The sequence below is a fragment of the Hemibagrus wyckioides genome, linkage group LG15, assembly GCF_019097595.1.
Source record: "Hemibagrus wyckioides isolate EC202008001 linkage group LG15, SWU_Hwy_1.0, whole genome shotgun sequence".
Lineage (NCBI taxonomy): Eukaryota > Metazoa > Chordata > Actinopteri > Siluriformes > Bagridae > Hemibagrus > Hemibagrus wyckioides.
The window spans coordinates 15,391,180-15,415,529 of NC_080724.1; the positions used below are offsets into that span (position 1 = coordinate 15,391,180).

The 24,350-nt window shown below is 37.6% G+C and overlaps 1 protein-coding gene across 3 annotated transcripts; it reads right to left on the bottom strand.

Annotated features, from left to right (window-relative positions):
* Window positions 1-14: 14 nt before the first annotated feature.
* Window positions 15-24,350, bottom strand: atp13a2 (ATPase cation transporting 13A2). Of its 3 annotated transcripts, none has more exons than XM_058409494.1 (29): window positions 24,164-24,350; window positions 19,762-19,853; window positions 18,311-18,478; window positions 18,149-18,207; window positions 15,141-15,210; window positions 14,978-15,057; window positions 14,780-14,857; window positions 14,615-14,684; window positions 13,591-13,725; window positions 13,386-13,452; window positions 13,097-13,228; window positions 10,778-10,939; window positions 10,552-10,662; window positions 10,398-10,444; window positions 10,122-10,310; window positions 8,587-8,799; window positions 7,677-7,778; window positions 7,397-7,553; window positions 7,177-7,288; window positions 6,929-7,053; window positions 6,086-6,270; window positions 5,851-5,943; window positions 5,683-5,762; window positions 4,084-4,236; window positions 3,841-3,937; window positions 3,020-3,243; window positions 2,786-2,937; window positions 1,945-2,117; window positions 15-1,824 (listed from the first exon to the last, which is right to left on the bottom strand). In XM_058409494.1, exons 1-29 carry the CDS (start codon window positions 24,174-24,176, stop codon window positions 1,657-1,659), a joined length of 3,507 nt encoding a protein of 1,168 aa, XP_058265477.1. In that variant the 5' UTR covers window positions 24,177-24,350; the 3' UTR covers window positions 15-1,656. The 3 variants fall into 3 exon arrangements, with proteins under 3 accessions (XP_058265477.1, XP_058265478.1, XP_058265481.1); XM_058409495.1 differs by lacking the exon at window positions 24,164-24,350 and adding an exon at window positions 23,303-23,474; XM_058409498.1 differs by lacking the exons at window positions 18,149-18,207; window positions 18,311-18,478; window positions 19,762-19,853; window positions 24,164-24,350 and adding an exon at window positions 15,720-17,225.

Consider the following 24,350-nt stretch of genomic DNA (forward strand, 5'->3'; position numbering starts at 1 on the left):
AGATTAGGTTCAAGAACGTCTTAAAGTGCTTTTATTGCATTACAAATGTGAGTCTTGAATATATACACAGTGTTTTATTACGATAACGGTGCCATATATAATAGGCGGTATACCTCAATTTTCACGAGTACTTCCCATTAACAGTACTGGATAGTGCACAACACGTTCTGATTCATTTCTTCATTTAATCATAAAGTACTTCATGTTGAATAGTTGCAGCACTGAAAGTTTTATGATGTAGTCGTGTCCCAAATGACATACTACACACTATGCCCTGTACCACAAAGTATGTAAAGTTAATAAAGGTAGCGTCCTCTCAAATGGATTTGTAAGATGTCCTTTCCATCTGAGTGTTGACGGTCATCTTGGAAATTTCTTCTCCTCCATCCTGGTAGCCCCTCCCATCTGCTGCTACATAAGCAAAGCTTTCAGTCATTGAGTGTCCAGCATTACATTTATGGCATATGGCATTCCCTAGTGTGTTGGAGGTTAATGCTTAATGTCAAGGAGAATAAATGCAGCTGTGGGTATGGAAAGGTTTCAGGAGCATGTCCATTTCTTCAAGAAAGTCTCCTAGGGGACTAGGATGGGGGCAGATGACCATGATCAGAAGTTTGATTGAGGAGGTAACTAGCTGCATGGAATTCTGAGGATGAGATGAGACAGGGAGAGAGGTGTGAAGCATCATCTCCCAAGACAACAGCAGACCTGTACCACCACCCCTGGCAGTTTCTCATGAAGTGTGAAAGAAAGCATACACAGAGATAAAAAAAAACAGCTTTTCTTACAGCAGACTGGCAATTCCAAAGCCCATCTGCCACAGCTGTTAGAGACTGAGACAACAGAGGAAGGTAGATGAGGTTATGGGTAATGCAGCCTTTGTTTTTTTTGGATGAGAGTGCCTGTGACAGGTGACAAGGTTTGAGGCACATGACTGCATCCTCATCAGGAGTGAGGCTAATGATTTTAAGTAAGGTGATAGGAAACTGGTAACGCTTAAGTGAACAAGAAGAGATAAACACTACTAACACTTTCTGCCTAAATGTGTGCTTCTACATTGTTGCAGAATAAGCTTTGACAATAGTGTCCGTCACAGATAACAGATCCGGTACATCTTAGTAAGCCCTGAAGACAATTCACAACTTGAGGGAGACTGAAACTGCTCTTCACTAATTAACATACCAGCAGTTCCTTCTAAGCAACACTTGAGAATCAACAGTACTTTACAATACAACAATTCTAGTGGCAAGAGAATAAATTCTTAAACTTAAACATCTCCACACGTTATTTTTTCATCCCGGTATTTGAATTGCACTTTGTCACGACACCAGAACACCAATCTATGCTTGAAAATGGTGTAGAATAGTGCAAAAGTATGCAACTTGGGATACACCTAATGATTTTGGCAGTTAGCTGAAGCCTTGGTGAATCCTGTTTGGATTTTGTGGTTCATGGCATTTGCATTTTCTCTCCCAGCATTCCTTCTCTGAGCAGATGTTTTACTGACACCTGCCCAAAACCTTAGGAGAATTTTATCAAGTATTATGTTATGACTTCACTATCTATCTATCTATGCATTAGGAGGTAGTAGTCGATTAGTGGCACTTGGAAAATAACAATGAATTAGTTAATTATTATTGCTCCAGGAGGCTTATGCTAGCTAACTCCGATGACAGAACACTGTGATGGGTAAAGTGGCTGATCCAGCGGTGGCCATGATGGAGTTTTTGCTAGCTGGGCATCCAAACGCTTGTACTGCTTTTTCGACTCCCGCTTTCCACGAAGGGTACGGAGGCAGTTTGGCACAAATGCGTCAGTAAAAACCTATAGATGGAAAAACATCATGTCTGAGAGTAATCCACTATCCAACTACACAAACCTTATTGCAAATTAACAATAATATACAGTTGCAGGCAAAAGCTGCTTTGCTTTGGTGTTTCTTACCTCCAGCAAGTAGCATATGAAGAAGTTGAGTGCAGCGAGTGCCACCAGCAACAGGTTGTAGTTCATGTCATTAATGTTATACAACTGCAGTAAATTGTGAAAAAAGGTATTGGGGACCAGAACCAGCGAAATCATCGCTGCAAATAGGATCAGCAGCACGAATAGAAAAACAACTACAAGGAACAACAAAAAAAAAATATTGAGAAAAAGTTAAAATGCAGAATCTCATGCAATATGTCAAAAATAAAGTTTAAAGAATTAGAGTTATAAGCCTGTTTTTACGCTGTGTGATTTCAGCTGTCTTTTTTTTTTTTTACTTGTTAGACTGCATCCCAATAAAATCGTGGCTGAAGACTAAACCATACCGAGATAATGTGTTCTCCATGTCAGATTAAATGCTGAAGATCCTCTTAAAGACAGACCTACCATTACACAATAATGACTGTCATGAATCAGTGTGGTCTAAGCTCATGCAGAAAATGAGCTTGCATAAACAGAAGCATTCTTTAAAGTGAGCCTAAGGTAATAAGGATTTTATTTTGTCCATTACCTTGAGTTATTTACGGTTCCTCATTTGCATTACTGAATTTGTAGCAGTCCTTTGAGCTTTGTGCAATCCTATGCCTTCCTCTTAATGGATTTTAGACAAGAGCCATAGCAGTATTCACATACTGACCTTTTAATCAAATATTTCAGACACAACTCTTTGTTTGCAATGGCACTAAATCAGCCTTCGTTGAGAGTCTTTGACGCTAAAAATCGTACAGAGTAATGCAGGCTTTAGGCGACTCCAAATCTCAAAAGGCTCACATGCCAAAATGTTAATTGCGTTATATATTACCATTTTTGTAAAGCGGTTTCTTGTAAGGGTAGCCTTTCGTCACAACAATACACATGATGATGTACTGGAACCCCGAGAGAGCAAACACACTTGCATCCTCCATGTTTGGCAAATTTTCTGCTCCAGCCACAGTGGAATTTAACGGAATGTACCTACAGAAGAGCAACAAAGGAGCATTATAAATGTGTGAACTAAAAACAATCAACCACTATAAACTACATTTCTCAGACTCACCATTCCTGTGATTTAGTGATGAGCAGAGCAGCCACCTGACCCAGGATGAGCATTACTGTGTGGAGGAGTAAAGCTAAAAGAACAGGCAGAGCTAGGAGGCTGGCGGGGGGGCGCTGGGGTTGAAGCTTATCACTAGGGCCACCTCGACCCATCACTATAGCGAGCACAGTCACCACGGCCAAGTCAAAGAAGAGGAACTGCAGATCGCCCAAGTTTGTTTTCACCTAAGACAGAAATGGTTTAAAAAATGAGGAAATATACTTGTAGGAAAACATATTTTGATATCTACTGTAACATACATTCCTTTCTGAATAAAAATTTACATATCCCAGCTCTCACCACCAAATGATCAAATCAGACGGTTATCAGGAACTGTGAACTAGCCTACAGTTGGGGAGTAAACTCTGGGGACCTTTCTCCCATTCAATGCTTTGAGTATCACCTCTAAGCTTTGCATTAGCATACCAGGGATAGACACCTGTGAGGGCTACCCCCCCTTTGGGGACTATAACCTCAAGGCTTTTGTACTGTCACACCTTCAAGGCCTGCCCACTCAAGGCCTTTAAAACTGTAATGCGTGTTTCTTTTCACTGGACTTGGTGACTACAGTACCACCGCAGTGTGTTCTGCTCTACAATAAAACACTACTTCTGAGTCCCCTGGTCTGCTTTGGGTCTGCTTTGGTGAATTCACAACATACTTCAAATACAACCAAAAAAAGGAGATTCTTAAATGTCCCCTCTGGTCACTTTATAATCTCTCCATTTTTGATTTACACTCTAGCCTCCAATCAGTAATAACACAAACATTAAAGTACTCACGGTGTAGAGGATGAGTACAGAGGCAAACTGGATCAGACTGTACAATGCCATATATTTGAAAAGGCTGAATGACGTCACCAGCGAGCATCTTCCCTCTCTGCTTAAACAAAAGACATGCTAATTGTTAAAAAGCTTATGAATAAAATCCAAAACCAAGAAAGTGTAACATGAGAGGAGTATTCTGCAAAGAAAACATCTACGCCTATGATTCGGTAACAAGAAAGAATGACTCTTTTATTGAACCTGATCAGCAATGGCACGCAGCTGATGTTGTCAGATTTGGAGGTAAAGGGAGAGGCAACAGAAGCCTCAGCCTCAGACAGAGAGACTCCAACATCAGCAGCCCTCAGCGCTCCACAGTCATTAGCTCCGTCCCCACACATGCCCACTCTGTAACTGGAGAGGGGAGAGGAGAATAGACTTAGAAATAAACATCTTCACAGTATGGTTTGATAACATTACAATGTGTCACTTATTGTTCTGACTAAAACTGAAAGAAGAAATGCGTCTTTTTGCATCGTCCGTGAGAAAATTCAACAAGGCTTGCGGTGATTCAAAGTGTGATTGCTCTGGTGACATAAACTGTTGTTGATGAAGCAGTTTTCATTTGCCTCTCCTGATGCCCTTTATCTGCAATAATTTTAAATCTGCAGACATGCATTGTATTCCCATGACAGGAAGAAAATCCACAATGGGGTGGTGTGATGCAGCCCAGTGTGAAGTGGAATGTCTGTGAAACAAGTCAGTTCCTGTTATCACTTATGTTATAACTGATATATCCCCTTATTTAATCAATCAGTCTCTTTGTTTCTTGAAGTTATTAAGACCACAAAGAAAACCCAGAGCTTCTCATGGTACCAAAAAAACAAAACAAAAACAGAAAGCAGAAAGTGCGGAAGATGCTCCCACCACAGAGACACCTTCTTTAAATGTCTCAATAACTTCAGACTTGAGAATTCAAAAGCTATGTGATATACAGTTTAAAACTAAAATAAATAAAACAAATACATTTTCCACACATTTCTTAACAATTTAACTTCTATTTTGCTGCCACTTTTGTTAACAGACCTAAATACGTATTGTAAAAATAGTATTGTGATATGACATTTTTCTCAGGTCGCCCTCCCTAATGTATGCGAAGACAAAATTGTTTTACACCCAGTAGGTAGTGTTATACATGAGACATGGAAAAATAAATTAAATTGAGTCAAGTCACAAAATAAAACAATAAAGTCCGTCCAGGGTGTATCCTGCCTTGGTGCCCGATGACGCCTGAGATAGGCACAGGCTCCCCGTGATCCAATGATAGATCGGATAAGTGGTACAGACAATGAAATGAAATGAAAAGTTATACAGGAAGACTATTATAATTAGAATTGTTTTAGATTCCTTACTTCTCATACACACAGTACTAATTAGCTTCAAACAGTGAATAAATGGACTAAACAATGGTCTCACTATTTATTGGAACCACTGGACATTTTAGTCTAGTTTATTATTATTATTATTATTATTATTATTATTATTATTATTATTCCATAGTATGTTCAATCTAACATTATTCTATAGGGCTATTTGTTTTCAAGTTGGATTAAACCCATACAATTCAAGCAACCAGTCTAATAAATAACACCTATAAGGACCTAATAGTAAATAAAACTTTCGAAATAATGGTGTCTTGCAAAAGTTTTATTTTAAATAACACCTCACAGACCTAGACCAAGGTAATGATGTAAAAACTGAACTAAGGCTTACATCTTCTACAACAGAATAAAACAGAAAGGTTTATATGGTTTTAAACTTGTCTTTAAACTATACTTCATATAGCTTCCATTCTCTTACTGCAGTTTCTGCAGAGCTTTAACCAGCTGAGTCTTCTGGTCCGGAGACATCCGAGCATACACTGTTCCTTTCATCAGGACCTGCAGTAAGCACACACCAGAGTCTGTTCACATCCAATTTGGAAAGCGATCGGTCTGTGATGAATGCACGTCCAGTTTAGTAATGTACCTTAGGTAGTTGCTCTGGAAAATAATCGCACAGAGCTGCAAAGGACTTTCCATTTATAGCCAGATGATACTTAATACTGTTCTGGTACAGGCCCTATGGAACAGAGAGAAAGATTTTAGGAATATACAATGCTTTTGCAACCCAATTAAAATTGTGTACTATAAAGAAAGCAATACATGCTAATGTTGTTCACTGCTTTAAAAGCGATGAAATATATAAAGTCCTGAATGAGAACCTGCTCCAGAATATCCATGGTCTCTTGAGTGCTGACGACAGCAGGTGCACCATCACCTTGATGAAATCGTAACAATGCCCTTGAGTTGGCAGTAGGGGGCGACGCATGAACAAAAATAATCTGTTCATGCGAGGACGTCATTCCACATGTGCGGGCTACATTCAGGGCTGTAAGAATGTTATCTCCTGAGGGAAAGAGAAGTGAAAGTGGCATGTGAATAGTCACAGAACACATGATGCTTTTGTGTGTGGAAAACTGCTTCTAGAATCTGGCTAACAAAATAAATACACATAATACATAAATAAATACAACATACATAATTATAAAGTCTAGCAAAGTAATCACATGCTCAGAATGCTGGAATTTGCAGATGGTTGGTACTGGAAGTAATATAAACTGCAGTAATAGTTTTCTGTGATCATAGTTTCTGAGTAGATGATTTGTTATGAACAGGATTTGCAAGAAGAAGTAGGAGAAGAAGGCCTTTATGCCTTTATCTGTCACATATGCCTTACAATTTAGTGAAATTCTTTACATTTCACAATACAGCTTGGTTAGGAACACTGACCTGAGTTTTAATAAAAAAGAATGTGTCGAGAAGAAGGTAAATAAGTGGGCTAAAATGTACATTTGTTCAGAGAATTACAAAAGGTAGCTGGAAGCACAAAGTCTTTATTATTATTATTATTATTATTATTATTAAATCTAATTATTTATTATTGTCTTTATTATTATTATTATTAGATTTCTAAGGTATGCAAACCTTTTAGGTATGGACACCTTATAGAAACATAAATATAAAAACAGAAAAAAAATATATATATATAATCATAAACTGCATACCAGTGACCATGACGGGGCGGATTAGTGCTTGTCTCAAGATGTTGATGACTCCTGCACTTTCAGGCTTCACCTGGTTCTTCATTACTAACAGCCCCAGGAACTGCAAATCTGCCTCCACTTCTACCCTACAACAAATATGTTGAAAATTATGTACAGTTCAAGAAATAAAAAACTATAATATCCATATTTCATTAATGTCATGAATTTAGTAAATAAACTAACTGTATAAGAAAACTCACACAACTTACCTTTCAATACTGCTCAGGTCTGTCTGGGCATCAAGCTCCTTGTAGGCGAGCGCTAGGACCCTGAAGCCCTCACTGGCAAACTCCCGGAGTGTGTTGGTAAACTGAGAAGGTACTTTAAGGCACAAAGTAAAGGGCAAATAAATCAGATGACCATTGAAAGACAGACCTGCAAAAAAACAACTGAGATTTTTTTTTTTTTTTTTAGAATCTCAGTTCTTACCACTTTCATTCACACAGTGACTGGCCACCATCTCAGGTGCCCCTTTGAGAAAGCTGTAAGCTGAGCCTCCCCCCGAGCCCACAGTCACCACACTCATCCTCTGTAGAGAGGAAGAAAAAGGGAAACGCCGCACTATTGCCACCGGCTGACTAGCAGGCTGGAAAAGGAAACCAAAAAAAAAGGAACAAATTACTGGAAATACTACAGTAAAAACATTTGTGATGTGAAACTTATAAGTTACTTATTTTGGATCAGTTTCATTTCCTCAGTGTGTACTCACTATGCCCTCAGGACCTAAAGTAGGTGGCCTCATCATCGCGAGGATCCGATGACCTCCAAACTCAACATTTGTGGCCGTTTCGTTAGTCGGCTCCTCCAGTTTCTGCCATTTTTACAACAAAGATCTTCACAGGCATGTTCTCTACTCTTCAAATCTACATTATTAGCATTTTCTAACGTCTTATCAAGACACTGTACTAAGCTATAAACCAAGTAAATCCAGTAAAGACACCTTGAGTTTATCTCTAGTATAATCTTATTCATATCAACATATTAATCGTTACAGAGCTCCCATGTGGCACAGAAGAAAAGCGATTGATTTAGAATTTAAAAACAGGTTCAAAGAGATACGATCATCTGGCTTCACACGTTTTGGAGGAAGCACATGATATATGATATACTTCACCTTTACAGACTGGTAGCTATTGTATGACAGGGGAGACTTAACTGATGGTTGGAAACTGGAGAAGACTAAATTAAAAAGGAAATAAAGGGAAAATCCAGAATAATACCATATCACGTCTTACTAAAACGGTACCTTTTAATAGTAATAATTGTACTTCCATTATTTTAAGCAGAATTTGCATTTGATTTTCCCCTCGTTAAGGAAACAATGCTAAAACTGTAGTTTCTCTTCCATTTTTCTTTAACCCAAGCCAAATGTTGATATAAAGCAGGTGCACAGGAACCAAATGGAAGTAAAACTAAAAAGTTGCAGTCATGGATGGTTGATGTAAGTTGCTGACATCCCAATGTGAAACTCAAACATTAGTTTAAAATACATGGGCGTCAAAGAGGATTTGTTAGTCGGGATGATACACGTGCAGCAAACAAACTAGTTAAATAGTGCCACCTTATAAAATATTTGCACAGTCCTAAGAGGCAAGCCGTGTGTATAAATGTGTCCTCACCCAGCCTGTAGACTCAATCATTTTGAGTTCCAGTGGGTCTCCAATAGGTTGATCTCCAAGTAAAGCTACTGAGTGGCAGGAGGCCAAGGCCCACAGCATGGGTCCCGGCGAGAGAAGATAGGGGTCAGCTACGAGCTCATGAAACCCTGCACCATTTCTACTAGCCTCCTTCACCCCCCACACATCCAGACCCTCCTCAGTCAGAGTACCTGTCTGAGAAAAAAAGAAACAGAGATCCTAAACATTAATTAAACTAATTTCATACCAATATTTTAATAATAAATAAATACATTAAATGATGTAATTATGTAAACTCCAAGTACATGTAAATTCCCGAGCATAATAAATTCTCAAGCCTTGCAACAACCATAAATTTCTAGCTGATGCATGTAAAGAAAACAAAAGCTATAATTAAATATATCAATCTGCCTCCAGTTCACAATTTGCAAGATTCAATATTCCATTAAGAAAGAGAAGAATTTTAAAGAAGGCAAGATCTGGAAGACCAAGAATACTTTCTGATCAAACTGCCAAAAGGAAAAATGCAAAATCCCCATATTAAAAAAGGAACTACAGGAAAGTTTAGCTGACACAGATGTGGTGGTGCAATATCTAGATAAGCCAGAGGCATATTTGAAACAGCTGTTGTGGAATGATGAAATAAAAATGGAATGCACAATTACCACCATTATATTTGGAGAAAAAAGGAGCAACATTTGATGAAAAGGACATTTATCTAACAGTTATGCATAGGGGATGGATCTGTTATGCTTTGTGGTTGTGTGGCAACCAATGGCACAGGAAACATTTTCAGATGGAAGAAATCATCAGCCAACTCTTTAGGCAAATGTAACACACAAAGTCAGGTAGCTAAAGCTTTGTGGCTTATACAACAGGACCCTGATCCCAAAGAGAGCTGAAAATCCCACCCTTAACTACTTCAAGAAACACAAAGCTTTTAGAATGGTGGCAGGAGATTTGAATGTAGTCTAATACACACATACTGCAATATCACAAGATATGCTAAGCAATGGGAAAAACAAATAAAGACCATGATATTCTGTTGCATTACTGATAGTGGTGTGTGATAAACATAATACATATGCATACATAATGTGACATAGTATGCAATTTCTTCATTCATCTTCCATAACTACTTCATTCCACTAATTTCTTCTAGTTATTCTTGTCCATTTCTGCATCCAAAATATACGTAGCTGTATGTAGCCAGCAAAGAGACTCAACTGTACTTTTCTCTTTGTTAGTTTTTTTCCCATGGTCACCAGAGTGCAAACCAGAATAGCCAAGTGACAATAAGGAATAGGTGTCAATAAGGAAATTCACCTAATGTCTAATCTACTTAACTACCCTGACATATGTGTCTAGTTTAAAGTTTAGTTTCTAGGAAGGGGGAGGTTTAATTAATCAATTAGTCAAACCCTAAGCCTTTAATGACTAACGTTCCCATTTAAGCATTTACCATGTAGAGATCAGAAACTGTCCTCACTCTCCACCTCACACCACTCTTTTCTTACCTTGTCAAAGCAGAAGAGAGAAATCTTTCCACAGACATTGATGCGAGGTGGACTTATGCAGAACACACCGTTTTTCTTAAGGCGCTGCTGGGCATAGATTGTGCCTGTTGTTAGAGCAGCAGGGAGGGCTGGAGGTACCACAATGGTTACAATGTCCAGAGAACGGATCACAAGCTGTGCCCATGTCGTCTGTGAACAAACATTTTTATGGATATGATTTTTTTAATATCAATACACAGCAACATTACATATTAAATGTTACTAAGTCTTACTTACATTGCTCCTCCATAGTATCACTATACTGTATATTGTGCCAATCAGTGCTGCAAGACAAGGACATTTATCATGTGATTCTCTTATAACCAAATAGTACTGATTTGCCTACACAATAGGTAACAATCAAAATAATTTGTTATTAATATGAGTTTACCCACGACTCCTAAGAAAAGGAGAAACTTCATGGCATCTGCATAAAATCGGAAGTTAACTGGCTGTGGGTAGAGAATAGAGCTGATGAGGTCACCTTTAGCAGTGAAAAAGCCTGAAGAGGAAAAAAAAAACAACAACAACAGGTCTAGGTTTGTAGCAGAAACCTGGTCATCCAAATGAATTCCTAAAAACGTGGCATTGCAGTAATATCCTGTGTTCACAATTACCTGTCTGTGTAACTACAGCTATGGCCCCCTTCCCACTTGGACAGCCCCCTTTGGCTTGGATGATGTGTGTACCACAGAACAGTGTGTGTCTACGCTGAGATTCGGGGCTGTACGTCACATCTGAAACTGGCAATGGGGTCTTCATCACAGGTACGCTCTCACCTGACAACCGAGGGTGAAGTTGAAGGAGAGGTGTTAGAGGAAGAAAGAGAGATATATATATTTCTCCCCTGTGAGAAATATATGTATGCATATACTTTTGTGCTCTCCCTTTCATCCTAGCATGCTCTGTATCCCTTCCTAGGGAGTCCCTGCAAGATATTTGACATTCCCAATTTCCCAATTGGCTGTTCCACACGGAAAAACAGTAAGTGCACTGTGTTGATGACTGCATTCCCCAAAGGATTAATCTTCCACATCAGAGCTCAGGGAAGAGAAGCACAGTCCAGTGCTGTTTGCCCATTTTTGAGAAATTTCAGTGATGTTAATCCGTTATTTGCTTGTTTAGCTGTACAGAGGCATAATCTGTACAGCTATAATAGACAGTGTACAAGCCTATGTAAGTTATGTTATTATAGTTACCCACAAGAAGCACAATAGGAATGGGTACAATTTTTCTTTTGGACTGCTTCTCTCAGTTTTATAGGGAGTCTGAAATACTTTGGCACTACACCACTCTGTAGCCTTTCTCCTACACTGAAGCTATGTGTCAGTGAACCACAAACTTTAGGGTTGTCAATGTTTTAGGCTATGTTTGGATATTCAGTGAAACAGGCCTGTTTTTGCATGCTGCTCTTATCTATGGTTGAGAATGTAACCTTTGCACTGCTGAGTTCACAACGGTAAATAGATCCATAGTTCTTCTTTAGATATTTACAAGTCATCTCAAGTAAACAAAAAAGAGGAAATACGATTGTGTTAGTTATAAGAGACTTGATGGTTAGCAAATACACCACAAACTCTAGGCCATGCACAGAATATTTTAGTATGTTTAGAGACATCTGCATCAGAGTATTTCATTTACAGTGGGATCAAAAATCCTAGAGCACTTTTATTCTACATTCTTTTCTAATTAAATACAGCTTTTGTTTTTATTACAGATTATATTACTGACAGTTGACTGGAAAGTAGAATCTTTGAAATAACAACATGAATTTCAGAGGATCTTAGTATCTGATATTTCCCTTTTTTGCTTAATGACACTGTGCACTGGAGCCAGCATTGACTCTGCAAGTTTGTGCAAAACCCTAGGATACATTTTTAGGTCAAATCGTTTGAACACATGCACATGCAGAAGCAGAAGAGATTAGGCATGAGGAAAATCTGACCTTTTCAAATCAGTTAGTACGGTCAACAGCACAAAGGAATACTTTGTATTAAATATAAAAATGATAAGAAATTGATTGTTTACTTTCTTCCTTTTAAATATTTCAATATTCAGCCTTTTAGACCCCACTGTATCTGTGTGGCACTACAATACAGAGTAGCCATCAGGACTGAATTGCACAAAAAAACTCTCTCTCTCACACACACACACACACACACACACACACACACACACACACACACACACCCAGAACTGTACAAGACTAAAGAGAACTGAACTGTACAAAACTCTCTGTGTCTCTCTCTCTCACACACACACACATACACTCTCACTTTCACCTGTGTGGACACACACAAAACTTATATTGTTCACTATTTATTGCACTACCTCAAACCCTGTTATTATTTCATTACGCTGCTATGTTTATATTTATGTCTATGCCTATTTCTATTTGCACTACCTCAACCACTGCTACTCTGTACATCATTTCATTTTTTTTACATTTCACTACACATGTTCTTTTTTCTTTCGGTGCTAAGTGTCTTGTTCTTGTGTTGTCTTTTTCTTTTTGTACCTACTGTTTTTGCACTGTATTGTCTTGTCTGTGTTGTAGTTGCACACTTTGCACTTTATGTGGCTAGGACAAAACCTTGGTCCTAGCTCTGTGTTTTTTTTTTTTTTCGTATTTTGATCTTTATGTTGTATGTTTATGTAGCACCAGGTCCTGGAGAAACGTTGTTTCATTTCACTATGTACTGCATCAGCTGTATGTGGCTGAAATGACAACAAAGCTTCTTGAATCTTGAAGATATAAAAGAGGGAAAATGATGTTGGTGTCTTGGTGGGTTAAGTATGTTATTAGGTAAAGGTTTCCTTCACCGATTTATTTGTTATTAGTCAGACCTTAGTCTGTCCCAATACCCTCTTATTAGATTTTTCCTGATGCAAACTCTCCTATGGGTCATAATATAAGAGTACTCGAGTTTACTCACCAGTCAGCATGCTCTCATTCACCATACACTCCCCGGCCAGCAGGGCAGCGTCACATGGTAGGTGCAGACCTTCAGCAGGAATCACCACACAGTCTCCTGGTACCAGCTCAACCGAACTCACACACTGCTCCTCTAAATTGTATAGAACGCAAACACGCAAGTTGAAAAGTCACACACTGGCAGGTGAATAAAACAAGAAATTCAGAAGTCAGTAATGTACATGGAAGGTTACATCACTTGTAATTATACAGCATGTAACTGCCTCATGTTTTGTTTAAAGCAAGATCACCTCCAGTGGCTCTGCGTACAGTGACGTTCACAATGAGCTGGGCCATGCTGCGCAGAGTGGTGCTTTGCTACAGAGACATGCAAAAAAGCTAGATAAATGAATATGTCATGATAAGTCAAACATGGGAGGGGAGCTTATATATCTTATTTATCTTACATAAGCTTGTGGGTGTATAAGAGGTGCAGATATGACGTCATGTACTTGCCTTCCGGATCTCATACAAGGACACGGCGATGGATATGAAAGATATTACAAAGATGCAAACAGCATAATAGTAGTATTTATCCAACATCCACAGGACGATGCTGAACACTTGAAATATGTAGAAGGGGTTGAGGACCTGCATGAAGATCGAGATAAAACTGGATTGAAATGAGGAAATGATTAATCCACAAATTTCACAATAGGTTTTTTTGAGACTGCCTTTGGTGTTTTTTTTGTAGAAAATTACTTGAACTGGTAAAACTGCAGGCACAGGATTCTTCTTTTAAACTCCTACCAGTTAAAACACATATGTAATTACTTTCTATGATACTTATGTTCGATGTGTGGAAATCTAAGAGGTCTCAAACTCCCAAATCTACTGTAACTTTGAACAATCGCAAGCTTCTCCGATTATTTTTTTTTGAGTTTGCTTGATTTTGCGTTAATATCGTGACCTGTAAGCACTGATTAAACATAATTTAAAAATAGAAAATATTCCATATCAAGCAAGATTTAAAAATTATTTCTGGCGATAGCTTATCAGAAACCTGCTTTAATGAGCGATGATATAAGTATGCTAACCCCACATGACACAGAAACTAGTGCCTGCTTTCATAACTTCTACATTAGACTATCTAATGTTTTACTGTTCTCTAAGTAAACTTTACTCTTCACAGCCAGAAACGTTATAAGGCTGGTTCTGTGACTTTTGTGTTTGATCAATCAATTGTCTATACTATTTCTAGCTTGAGCCGTATGTCTTGGATCATCTTGTGTGATACCTGAGGAAGGATATCAGAATTTTGCACTGGTTCTGGGTTATGATAAAACAACCTGGAGATTTGTTATTTTACTGCAAAAGTTCTACAATATTTGAATAGTGCATGACAGTAATGTTTCCTTCCATTAAACGATCCCTGATCTTTTACAAAATAAGTTTATCTTTTCGCCTTATCTCACACACAAGCTACTTTTTTCTGTAAATCTGCATAAAAATATGATAAAGCCACGGCAAAACAAGGTACCTCTTCAAACAGCAACTGCAAATAAGATTTCACAGGTACATCAATGATATTGTCCCCAAAAATCTGTCTCCTACGGGAAAAAATTAGGATGAGAGTTTAAATGGGAATGGATATGTCTGTGTGACGTCATTTGAGAAAGCGTCATGTGATTAACAAATTTCAGACCTTGAAATTTGGTCCATTTGACTTAGTCCTTGCTGTCGGTGATGCAGATCAGCACAAGTCCAACCCTCATTAAGAATACTGGAAAATAAATGTACATAAAATCATAAATGTAAAAACTATTTTTAAAAATTTCACATTATTTTCTCTACTGCAAAAACCCAATATATAGAGCAAATAAATATTTACACTATCTCTTACCTAACTCTGCAGAAAGCACCCTTTTTGGGCAACCACACATATCGCATGCCCTCAAAAACATAGTATCGCAGTAGGGTTTTCTACGGAAAAGAAGCAATCATTAATAAGACAGAAAAACAACATTAGAAACAATTACAACTGTTAGTGTTTTTGTCGAATTTACCTCCTCTTTGTGTAGTTGGATATTGTCTCTGCACTCATTCTCATCCAGCTCTCCTCCTGCAAGCCCTAAACTGCAGGGGAAAATGTTTGCATTTGTGGTTATCTGAGATGATTACAGTGCTAAACTAATTCCTGAAAGGATCTGGCAAGATTCAAATGACAATAAATGGCCTTGAGATACTGTCTATTTAAATACTCGACATAAAAACTGCTACTGATTTAATACTTGGAGTCTTAAGCGACAACTTCGTGTATCAACCACATGACTAGGAGAATGATTTCTCCTGCTGCTATACAAGATATAAGGCTATAGACTCCTTCAGCCTGCTGTGTTTGAAAACTTTCACAAACTGTAGCTCAGATTTACCCTCAGGATGAAGTCAACCTAATTTGCCAAGTATACAAAATCTGGCTGTTTACATTTTCTGCTCAGGTTTAGACAATTTGCAAGTCAAAAAGAAACGATTGAGATTTTAACAGAAACTGTAAATACATTATCTGTAGTGCATTTAGAGGCAAACTGATGTACTGCAAGTGTAAATGATTGAAATATAAACACTAGTTAGCACTGTTGCCTCACAGCAAGAAGGTCCTGGGTTCGAATCCCAGGTTCGAACAGGCTCCTTTATGTGTGGAGCATTCGGGCCCTCACAACCAGACTGTGTAGCAGTTTCTTTCTTCAAGCCATCAGGCTCCTCAACACCCAGGACTGAATTGCACAAAAAAAACTCTCTCTCTCTCTCTCACTCACACACACACACACACACACACATACACTCAGAACTGTACAAGACTAAAGAGAACTGAACTGTACAAAACTCTCTGTCTCTCTCACACACATACACACACACTCTTTCACCTGTGTGGACACACAACTTATATTGTTCACTATTTATTGCACTACCTCAAACCCTGTAATTATTTCATTATGCTGCTATGTTTATATTTATGTCTATGCCTATTTCTATTTCACTTCCTCAACCGCTGCTACTCTGTACATCATTTCATTTTTATTCCATTTCATTTCTTTACATTTCACTACACACGTTCTTTTTACTTTCGGCACTAAGTGTCTTGTTCTTGTGTTGTCTTTTTCTTTTTGTACTGTATTGTCTTTGCACTGTTTGCACCTAGTTGCACACTTTGCACTTTATGTGGCTAGGACAAAAACCTTGGTCCTAGCTCTGTGTTGTTTTTTGATCTTTATGTTGTATGTCTATGTAGCACCAGGGTCCTGGAGAAAAGTTGTTTCATTTCACTATGTACTGCGTCAACTATATGTGGTTGAAATGACAATAAAGCTTCTTGAATCTTGGAGTTTTCATGTTGCCTGCACGGGTTTACTCCGGTTTCCTCCACAGTCCCTAAACATGTACATTAGGCTGTTTGGTAATTCTAAATTGCCCATAGGAGTGAGTGTGAGTGTGTGTGGTTGTCTGTCTATATGTGGCCCTGCTATGGACTGGCGACGCGTCTAGGTTGTACCCCTGCCTTTCGCCCAGTGTGTGCTGGGATAGGCTCCAGCAGACCCCCACGACCCTAATTAGGAATAAAGCGGGTATAGAAGATGAATGGATGAATGTGGTTGTGCATGACTGTACTGTTTCTTAAAGATGTCATCTGAGACCATTTTATGACCTTGATGACATTACTATTTTGGAAAATTAGATGCTTCATTAAAAATGTATGGTTTGGACTTGTTTTCAGTGGCCTAAATTTGGTCAGGTCACACAAGGACATTTCATGTTTGAACCTCTTTGATCATTTGCACTGTTAAAAATGTGATTATTCTGTAATGGTTCTGCAAACTGGAAAAAGCTTACTCACAGAATTTCCTGTATGCAAGCACAGAAGAGCATTCTCAGAGTGTTTTTGAGGTACGGGCTGCTTTAGTGTTCCTCATGGCACTTTAATCATTAGCCAATGTTTAGCCTATTTAGTGATTTCTTTCAGCAGACCAGGGTTTTTGAGGCTCAAGCTACAGTCATATTTTTCTTAATAATGTAACATCCAAAATCCTGTAGTTACTGCTTTAGACTTCATTATATGGTTTTACATGTACATCTATTCATTCAGCACCCACTTTTATACAAAGTGCACTTAGTAAACTTACAAGCTGCATGTTTATATATATATATATATATATATATATATATAAAACATCTAATATAAACATGCAGCTTATAACCATCATTATTAATATTATATGTTACAACAAAAATACTAAATAAGTAGTCTTTGAATGTATTTTGACCTCTGTAACAGCTGTATTTGGAGAAAAATATGTTTACAGCTTTTTGATAAAACAGATACCCAACGGGCACATGCTCCATCACCTAAATTCAAATTAAAGCAACATATTACTAAAAATATATGAGATTTTTAAAGTAATAAAGGTGGATTAACCAAGAGAAGTGGGTTATTTAGTCAAAATGAAAAGAAAAAAAATGACAATGAGTCAACAACCGTCCGTCTCTTCTGGGGTGAAAGTTTTTAGAGTTTCCTAATGATAAGGAATGACAAAGCGATTTTATTTGTCCAACCTCATATACACAGGAAATTCATAAGCAATACTGGATTTCCTGCAGATGATGAGAACAACTGGCAAATAATGGAACTTTTTCAAGGATGTGTCTTTAGCGGGGTCAATAATTTTGACATACTGTACATTCTGAGAGGATTTTTTTTTAAAGCAAATCTAAAAAAGGATGAAACGTTGAAAATATGTTTTTAGATGAAGAGTAAGAGGCGTCTCATTTGTAAATATATTTTAGAATATTCTGTTCATTATTTTTTAAGGTGCCAGTAAATGCCTGGAAATGACTATATGACAGTCAAACTCTCTGTATGAACACATCATGATGGAGTCATCTCCATCAGCCTCAGTCAAGTGCTCAAGTAAAAAAAAATTTAATAATAAAGAAAATAAGTAAAAAGCTAATAATAATAATTTATTATTATTATTATTTAAAAAGCTATAATTAAATATTAACATTATTACAGTCTTACCTCCCCTCTTCAGTCTCTTCTGTTTGTACCTCTATGGCAATCTGCTGCCCAGAACTATCCTATATGATAAAAAAAAATAATAATCTGATGAATTGGAAGTGTTAAAAACATTTTTTAGTATTTCTTGTACAGAATTAGACATTAATGAATTATTAATCCTACCCTCAGCAGCAAGATATCTGCCATTGAAATGGGGCAGGAGGAGCAACGAGCCAGAACGCTGAGGCGAGGTCGCCACCTGAACAACAGCAGCAGCGTGCCCAAGGAAAATAGAGCTCCAATGTGGCAGAGCCACACCTTCCAGCGCACTCGTCTATAACCCTGCACATCCTGGCGTAGAGTAAACAATAAAATAAAACATTATATTACACCATACAAACTGCTTCCTGCTTCAGCTTATGGAAAATGATCTGGAGACAGATAGTGACTCGCTTAAAAAACAGATATGTCTTGATTACAGTTACACAGATTGCTAATATTTTTCTTGCAAATCCTACTAAAGTAAAGACTAAAGTCAAAAGTCTTTATTTAAAAAATTGTCAAGCCTAAGTATTCAACCTCTTCACACTACTATTGCCACAGAAACAGATTTATGTCAGTTGGGATTTGGCCCATTCTTCTAGGCAGATATCTTGAAGATGGTGGGATGTTTTTTGACTGTACATTTCAAACACAGGTTTTCAATGGTACTGACCCTACCATACTAGCCATAATTATGCAAAACTCTTCAAAATGGTGCGCCTGCACTCCATTCTCAGTCACTGTATATTGTAACTCCTTCACAAAGACTGTTGGCTTCACTGCGGCCTCCCTCACCAAACTCCACCTTGTTAATGTGACTAGTTTTGAAGGTGTGGTTAGTGAAACGTGGAGTGGCGGGTGGAGGCATGAACTTTTAGACATAATTGAATACATCCCATTCATAATTTGGAAAATTCTTTTAACTTATCTTTCATTTTCAGTCTTTTTCTTTCCCTGTTCTTCTGCATGGCAGTTAATATTTATAAACAAATATTTACTGGTAAAATATAGAAAAAAAACCCTAAAATATAATTTTGTAAAATGCTGAAGCTTTTAAACACCATATCAGCTGCTTTAGCCCCGGGATTAAGCATCAATATTGGTACTTTATATTTCTAATCTACTCGCAGTTTGCACGTGTGTACTGTGAAGAAATACTGATGTTACTAATAACTGTGTCTCATATCTGCACTACTACATTTTATATTTATGTGTGTGTTGTATCTTGTAACTGAATAAGCTGCTATAACAAGAATTTCCCTCATGGTACCAATAAAGTCTGTCTGTCTGTGACAACTTTTCGACCAGGAAAACCATCCTTCACACTATATCTATTTCACACTGCTTTCTCTTGATCAGGTCTGGAGACTGACTTCTTCATTTGGTTGTTTTCTATTTGCTGTAGTTGATTTTTCTTGCTTTGTATTGTTGTCTTGAATGGACTGTCATCTTGTTACATTTATCTATTTCTATAGATAGGAGATGTAGATCTATTTGTGCAAAGCATAAGTTATAATAATAATAATAATAATAATAATAATAATAATAATAAAAGATTCAATGAAGAGATATTCTTATTTTATTTTCGTTACCATGTGACAAAGAGAGTCTACAGCTCCAGAATCCAGAAATTTGGACACCGGGTCTGCGTGGAGGAACCCGCTCGGCTGCTGGCAGCAGCTTCCTGCAGAGAGAGATTTCACACTTTAGTATGGTCCAGCAGCAGCAGTGAAAGAAGCAAAATCAATTCAGCACTGAAGAAACATGGCCTACACACCCCTTCTGTACACAAATGCTGAGCAAGCTGACCAAATACCCATAAGGATTAGCAAAGGTGGACTACAAGTGTCAAAATTTGAATAAGCAAAGAAATGAATTAAGTGAATTCCCTTGGACACGCTTTCGAAAAACGTAAATTATGAATGAAGAAGCCAATTTTAACCGGGCCTTATGTTTTTTTTTCCATTTAAGTCAGTTTCATATTTCAGCCATCATTAACAGCATAAAAAGGGCTAATATTTTTTGACAGAACAATAATTTATAGCAGCCTGTGCAACTTGTAACTGATGTAAACACTGAGTGCCTTAAAGGCTATTTAGGCCACTGAAAACAAGGTTTCATTTTATTATGAACATCTCAAGTATAGATAATATATGAGACCATTTGTGGTGAGTGTTAATTACTTTTCATTTTAACTACAAAATCAATTAAGAAAATAAGAAACACCCCAAACTGTTTTAAATACTTCAGTGTTTAAAGTCTAAATTCTGGAGGGCTTAGCTCCTGAAACCCCACAGTAATATCCAGCCTTCTATAAACTGGAGGTTTAAAGATACTTTTTCAGTCACACTGCTGTTGTAATTGTTCATATTTTTAATCATTCTTACAGGAAGATGTATATTTTTAGAAGCATCCCAGTGTTACTACCAGAGCTACGTTCTCTCTCTCCAACCATAGAGCTCACACTTTCAATGGAATTTTAAAGGTCATTCAACTCAGAACTCCAAGTCACAATAATACACACACTGTAATCACTGGTAATCTGATCTGATATCCCTATTCATCATTTTCCACTTGAAGAACTTGTTTTATTTCTTGATATATACCTTTTGTTTTTTTAACAACTCTGTGACTTTTGATCTTTTGCATAATTTAGTTGCTTTCAATAAAAAATAAAAAAAAATGTACATATCCTTTATATGATGGTCAGTCAAATGAAAACCTTAAATGTGCAACATGAATTAGAAAAATAAACTTATTTTCTGGAGAAATACAGACGCATGTTGGAACACTCATATGTTGGACACATCATAGAAACTATGAACACTGATAGACTTTTTTGATACCCATTTGCCAAAAAAAAGCTGTCATTTGACTCACCCTCGTGTGTTTAGCAAATATGGAGAATACGTGTTTTTCCAATCGGAAGCTGAGGAACGCGTTTATAACAAAAATGGGGAAAAAATCAACATGGAACTTGAGATCTATTCTGATGGGCGTGGTCTGTTCCAGGATGACTCCACCCCCATCCTCAATGACAGCATGAGGGCTCACTGAATGGCTTGACAAGTATCAAAATAACAATTTATATACTGTGAGAGATTTTGGATGGGAATATTCACTAAAATGACATATTTCCATATAAGTAAACATTATACTTCACTAAAAAGAAGTTAACAGCCCACTATCCGTTAACCAGAATAAGTTAAGTTGTCTTTATTTGTCACTTATACATTACTGCACAGTGAAATTCTTTCTTCGCATATCCCATCCATGGGGGTTGGGGGTCAGAGCCATGATACAGTGCCCCTGGAGCAGGTGGGTTTAAGGGCCTTGCTCGAGGGCCCAACGGTGGCAGCTTGAACCCCAATCTTCCAAACAACGACCTAGAGCCATAACTACTTGCACTCCCACCACCCCTCAATACATTAGCATATAGCTAGAGTTATATTTCAGAAACATTACACACAAGTTACCATAGCTCCATGGTGTGGTAAAACGAATTGCTGTGTCAGTTAAGGCAGTTCACTTTCAATTACAAGAATAAGAACTAAGATAATTACAACTTCAACAAGACAGATACAATTTTCTGCTAACAGTGAATGAATGTATAATGAGAGCGTGAAGCCTGAGGCAGGAACACCAGTTAAGAAATGGTATGGCCCATAGCAGGGGGGTTTAAAAGTGCATTTACATGCATGTTTCTGACACGACTTTAGAAACATATTTGAGTGTTTACTATTAAACATCAACTTATTTTCTTAATATGTACTTATGACTTTTAATGTCTTATTTAACATCTAGTAAGACGTTCCCTGATATTAACTGTAGAAAGAAAAACATTACACTGCATTTTATCACATCACAAAAATTGAAACCTTATTATTATTATTTCAGATTTTATTTTACATTATATTATACATTGCCAAATGGCAACATAAGTAGTAAAATAAGTGTCATGGTAGACCACGAGCTTATCCTGGAAACACACCGGGCGAGATAAAGACACACCCTGAAAGGCGTGAGGAAACCAGAGAACCAGAAGAAACTCACATGGATACTGGAAAGACTAAATGAAATTCCACATAGACACCAACGATCACGATCAAATTGAGGACCCTTAAACTGCAAGGTGCGAACCCCTAAAGCGTTTGTCCTTAGTTCTTTGTAAGAGTTTAAAAAGTCTTATTCACAGGGTCCACAAAACTCCCCCAGTAAACTGCACTCCACTGTCAACTGCAGTCTTTTTACAGTTTCACTGTTATTCAGATACGTCTCATTATTTTAATTCTTTATATATTTACTTTCATGCTAAAAGAGGTATTTTCACTAGGCACCCCGGTGTTGCTACCAGGGAGCTACACTCTCTGCAATGACAGAAGGGATTTTAAAGGTTTTAATTGCAAGCAATCAATAAAAATAAATAAATAAATAAATAAATAAATAAAAATAACTTTTTTCGTTTCTACCAGTTATCCCATTTTGCCATTAGACTACCTATAAAAATAGACATATTAAGAAGAAGAAAAAATATTAAGATACTACAATATGTCTCACTTAAGGATCAAACCTTTAAGACTCAATGGGATAAAATGACAATAAATCATTTAATTCCAAGGTCATGGAACATGGTATACACGCCAGACAGCAGAATAATGTAAGCAACCATTAAAAATCCTTTTATTTTTTATTTTTTTTCCACCACTAAAACAGAAACCTTGCTGGTAAACTTAGACCACTTTGTGCCTTATGCCAAAGTCTCCTGTGAAAAGCCTCACCAAGAAAAACACAACACACAAACATGGTAAAGGGGGGAAAAAAAACCTGTTGTTCCTGTACTGCTGCATTCACCATACACTTGTTCTTCTGTGGACTTAAATCTAAAGCCCTATAAGCGTAGTTAGTAATTACTTGTGTGAAACATGTGAGTAATTCGATGTGTAAGACATAAAATTATGGTTGCATCACTAGGGTTGCACACTATGGATTCAACCCACATATGCAGACTTGATTCTGTATTAACACCACCACACAGCTTTGCCCTGGATAAAACCTTTGTTTTCATGTAAACACGGCAGGACAAAGAGGCATACTTTACAATGACATCCAATAAAAAGTGTATTTTTATCTTACCCTTTCTTTTCTCTCCTTTCCTGGAATCAAAACCAGCTCATTTCACTAAACCTTGTGACATGCTGTCAGTCAGCGAATATTATATCCGAGCCACAATTAGCTTTTGACACAAAGATCTGTGTGTGTGTGTGCTTGAAAAAGACACACACACACAAGCCACTGGCTAGATTTACCAGACTTACCTCCGTGTGCAAATACAGGAAGTAACTCCCATTCTTCTCCACACCTACATCCTTCAGCAAGGATGTAGGATGTCCCTCACTACTGATCACTTTATAAGCTTAATACAGACTCTTGTAAAGTAGCTGAGGTTTGACAGCCTGATACAGTGTTGATACAGCTCAAGCCGGTCATTTCAGTCTGATATGTTCATGAGGCTCATTTAAAACCTTAAGAAATTGAGAAAAGCAATAACAGGTTATGTGGCTGGTTATGCTCAGTGGATTTAAATATGATCCTCCTAAGGCACATATTGATAGAATGCTAATTATAAGGTGTGCCTTAATAAATCTAATATTGACTATCTATATGAAAAGACCCACTGCTTTATTTATTTATTTATTTTTTACAGTGTATTTAGGCATGCAACTCTTATTTTCCAGGAGGGACACTCAGTGATGTCTGACCAAGCAACGAAAAGCTCCAGTTGAGCAGAACAGAATAAACTGCATGCTTCACAACAGTGAAAGACAACCGGAACATCTTCACAATGTCAACACTTATCTAATATGCATGCTGTCAGCCTGGAAGTGCAAGCCAATGGCACTTACAACACTCTAACACTTAAGATCCAAAAGCAAAACACAAGTCGCCTGTGTATCTGAACCCTGGACCCTGAGTACAAATCTCCATAAGACTCACCTGATGTATCCATTTCTCAACACAACTGATCCATTTCGTATTAATCCCCAGCTGACTGTTTCACTCCACCACTTCCCCCGAGCACAGGCACATGTCAGTGTGATCTGCCTTCCTTTAATAGTTTTATAACTGAAGTAAGAAACCGCAACTAGGTTTCTCAGCATGTGACGAGGGTTGTTCATCTTCT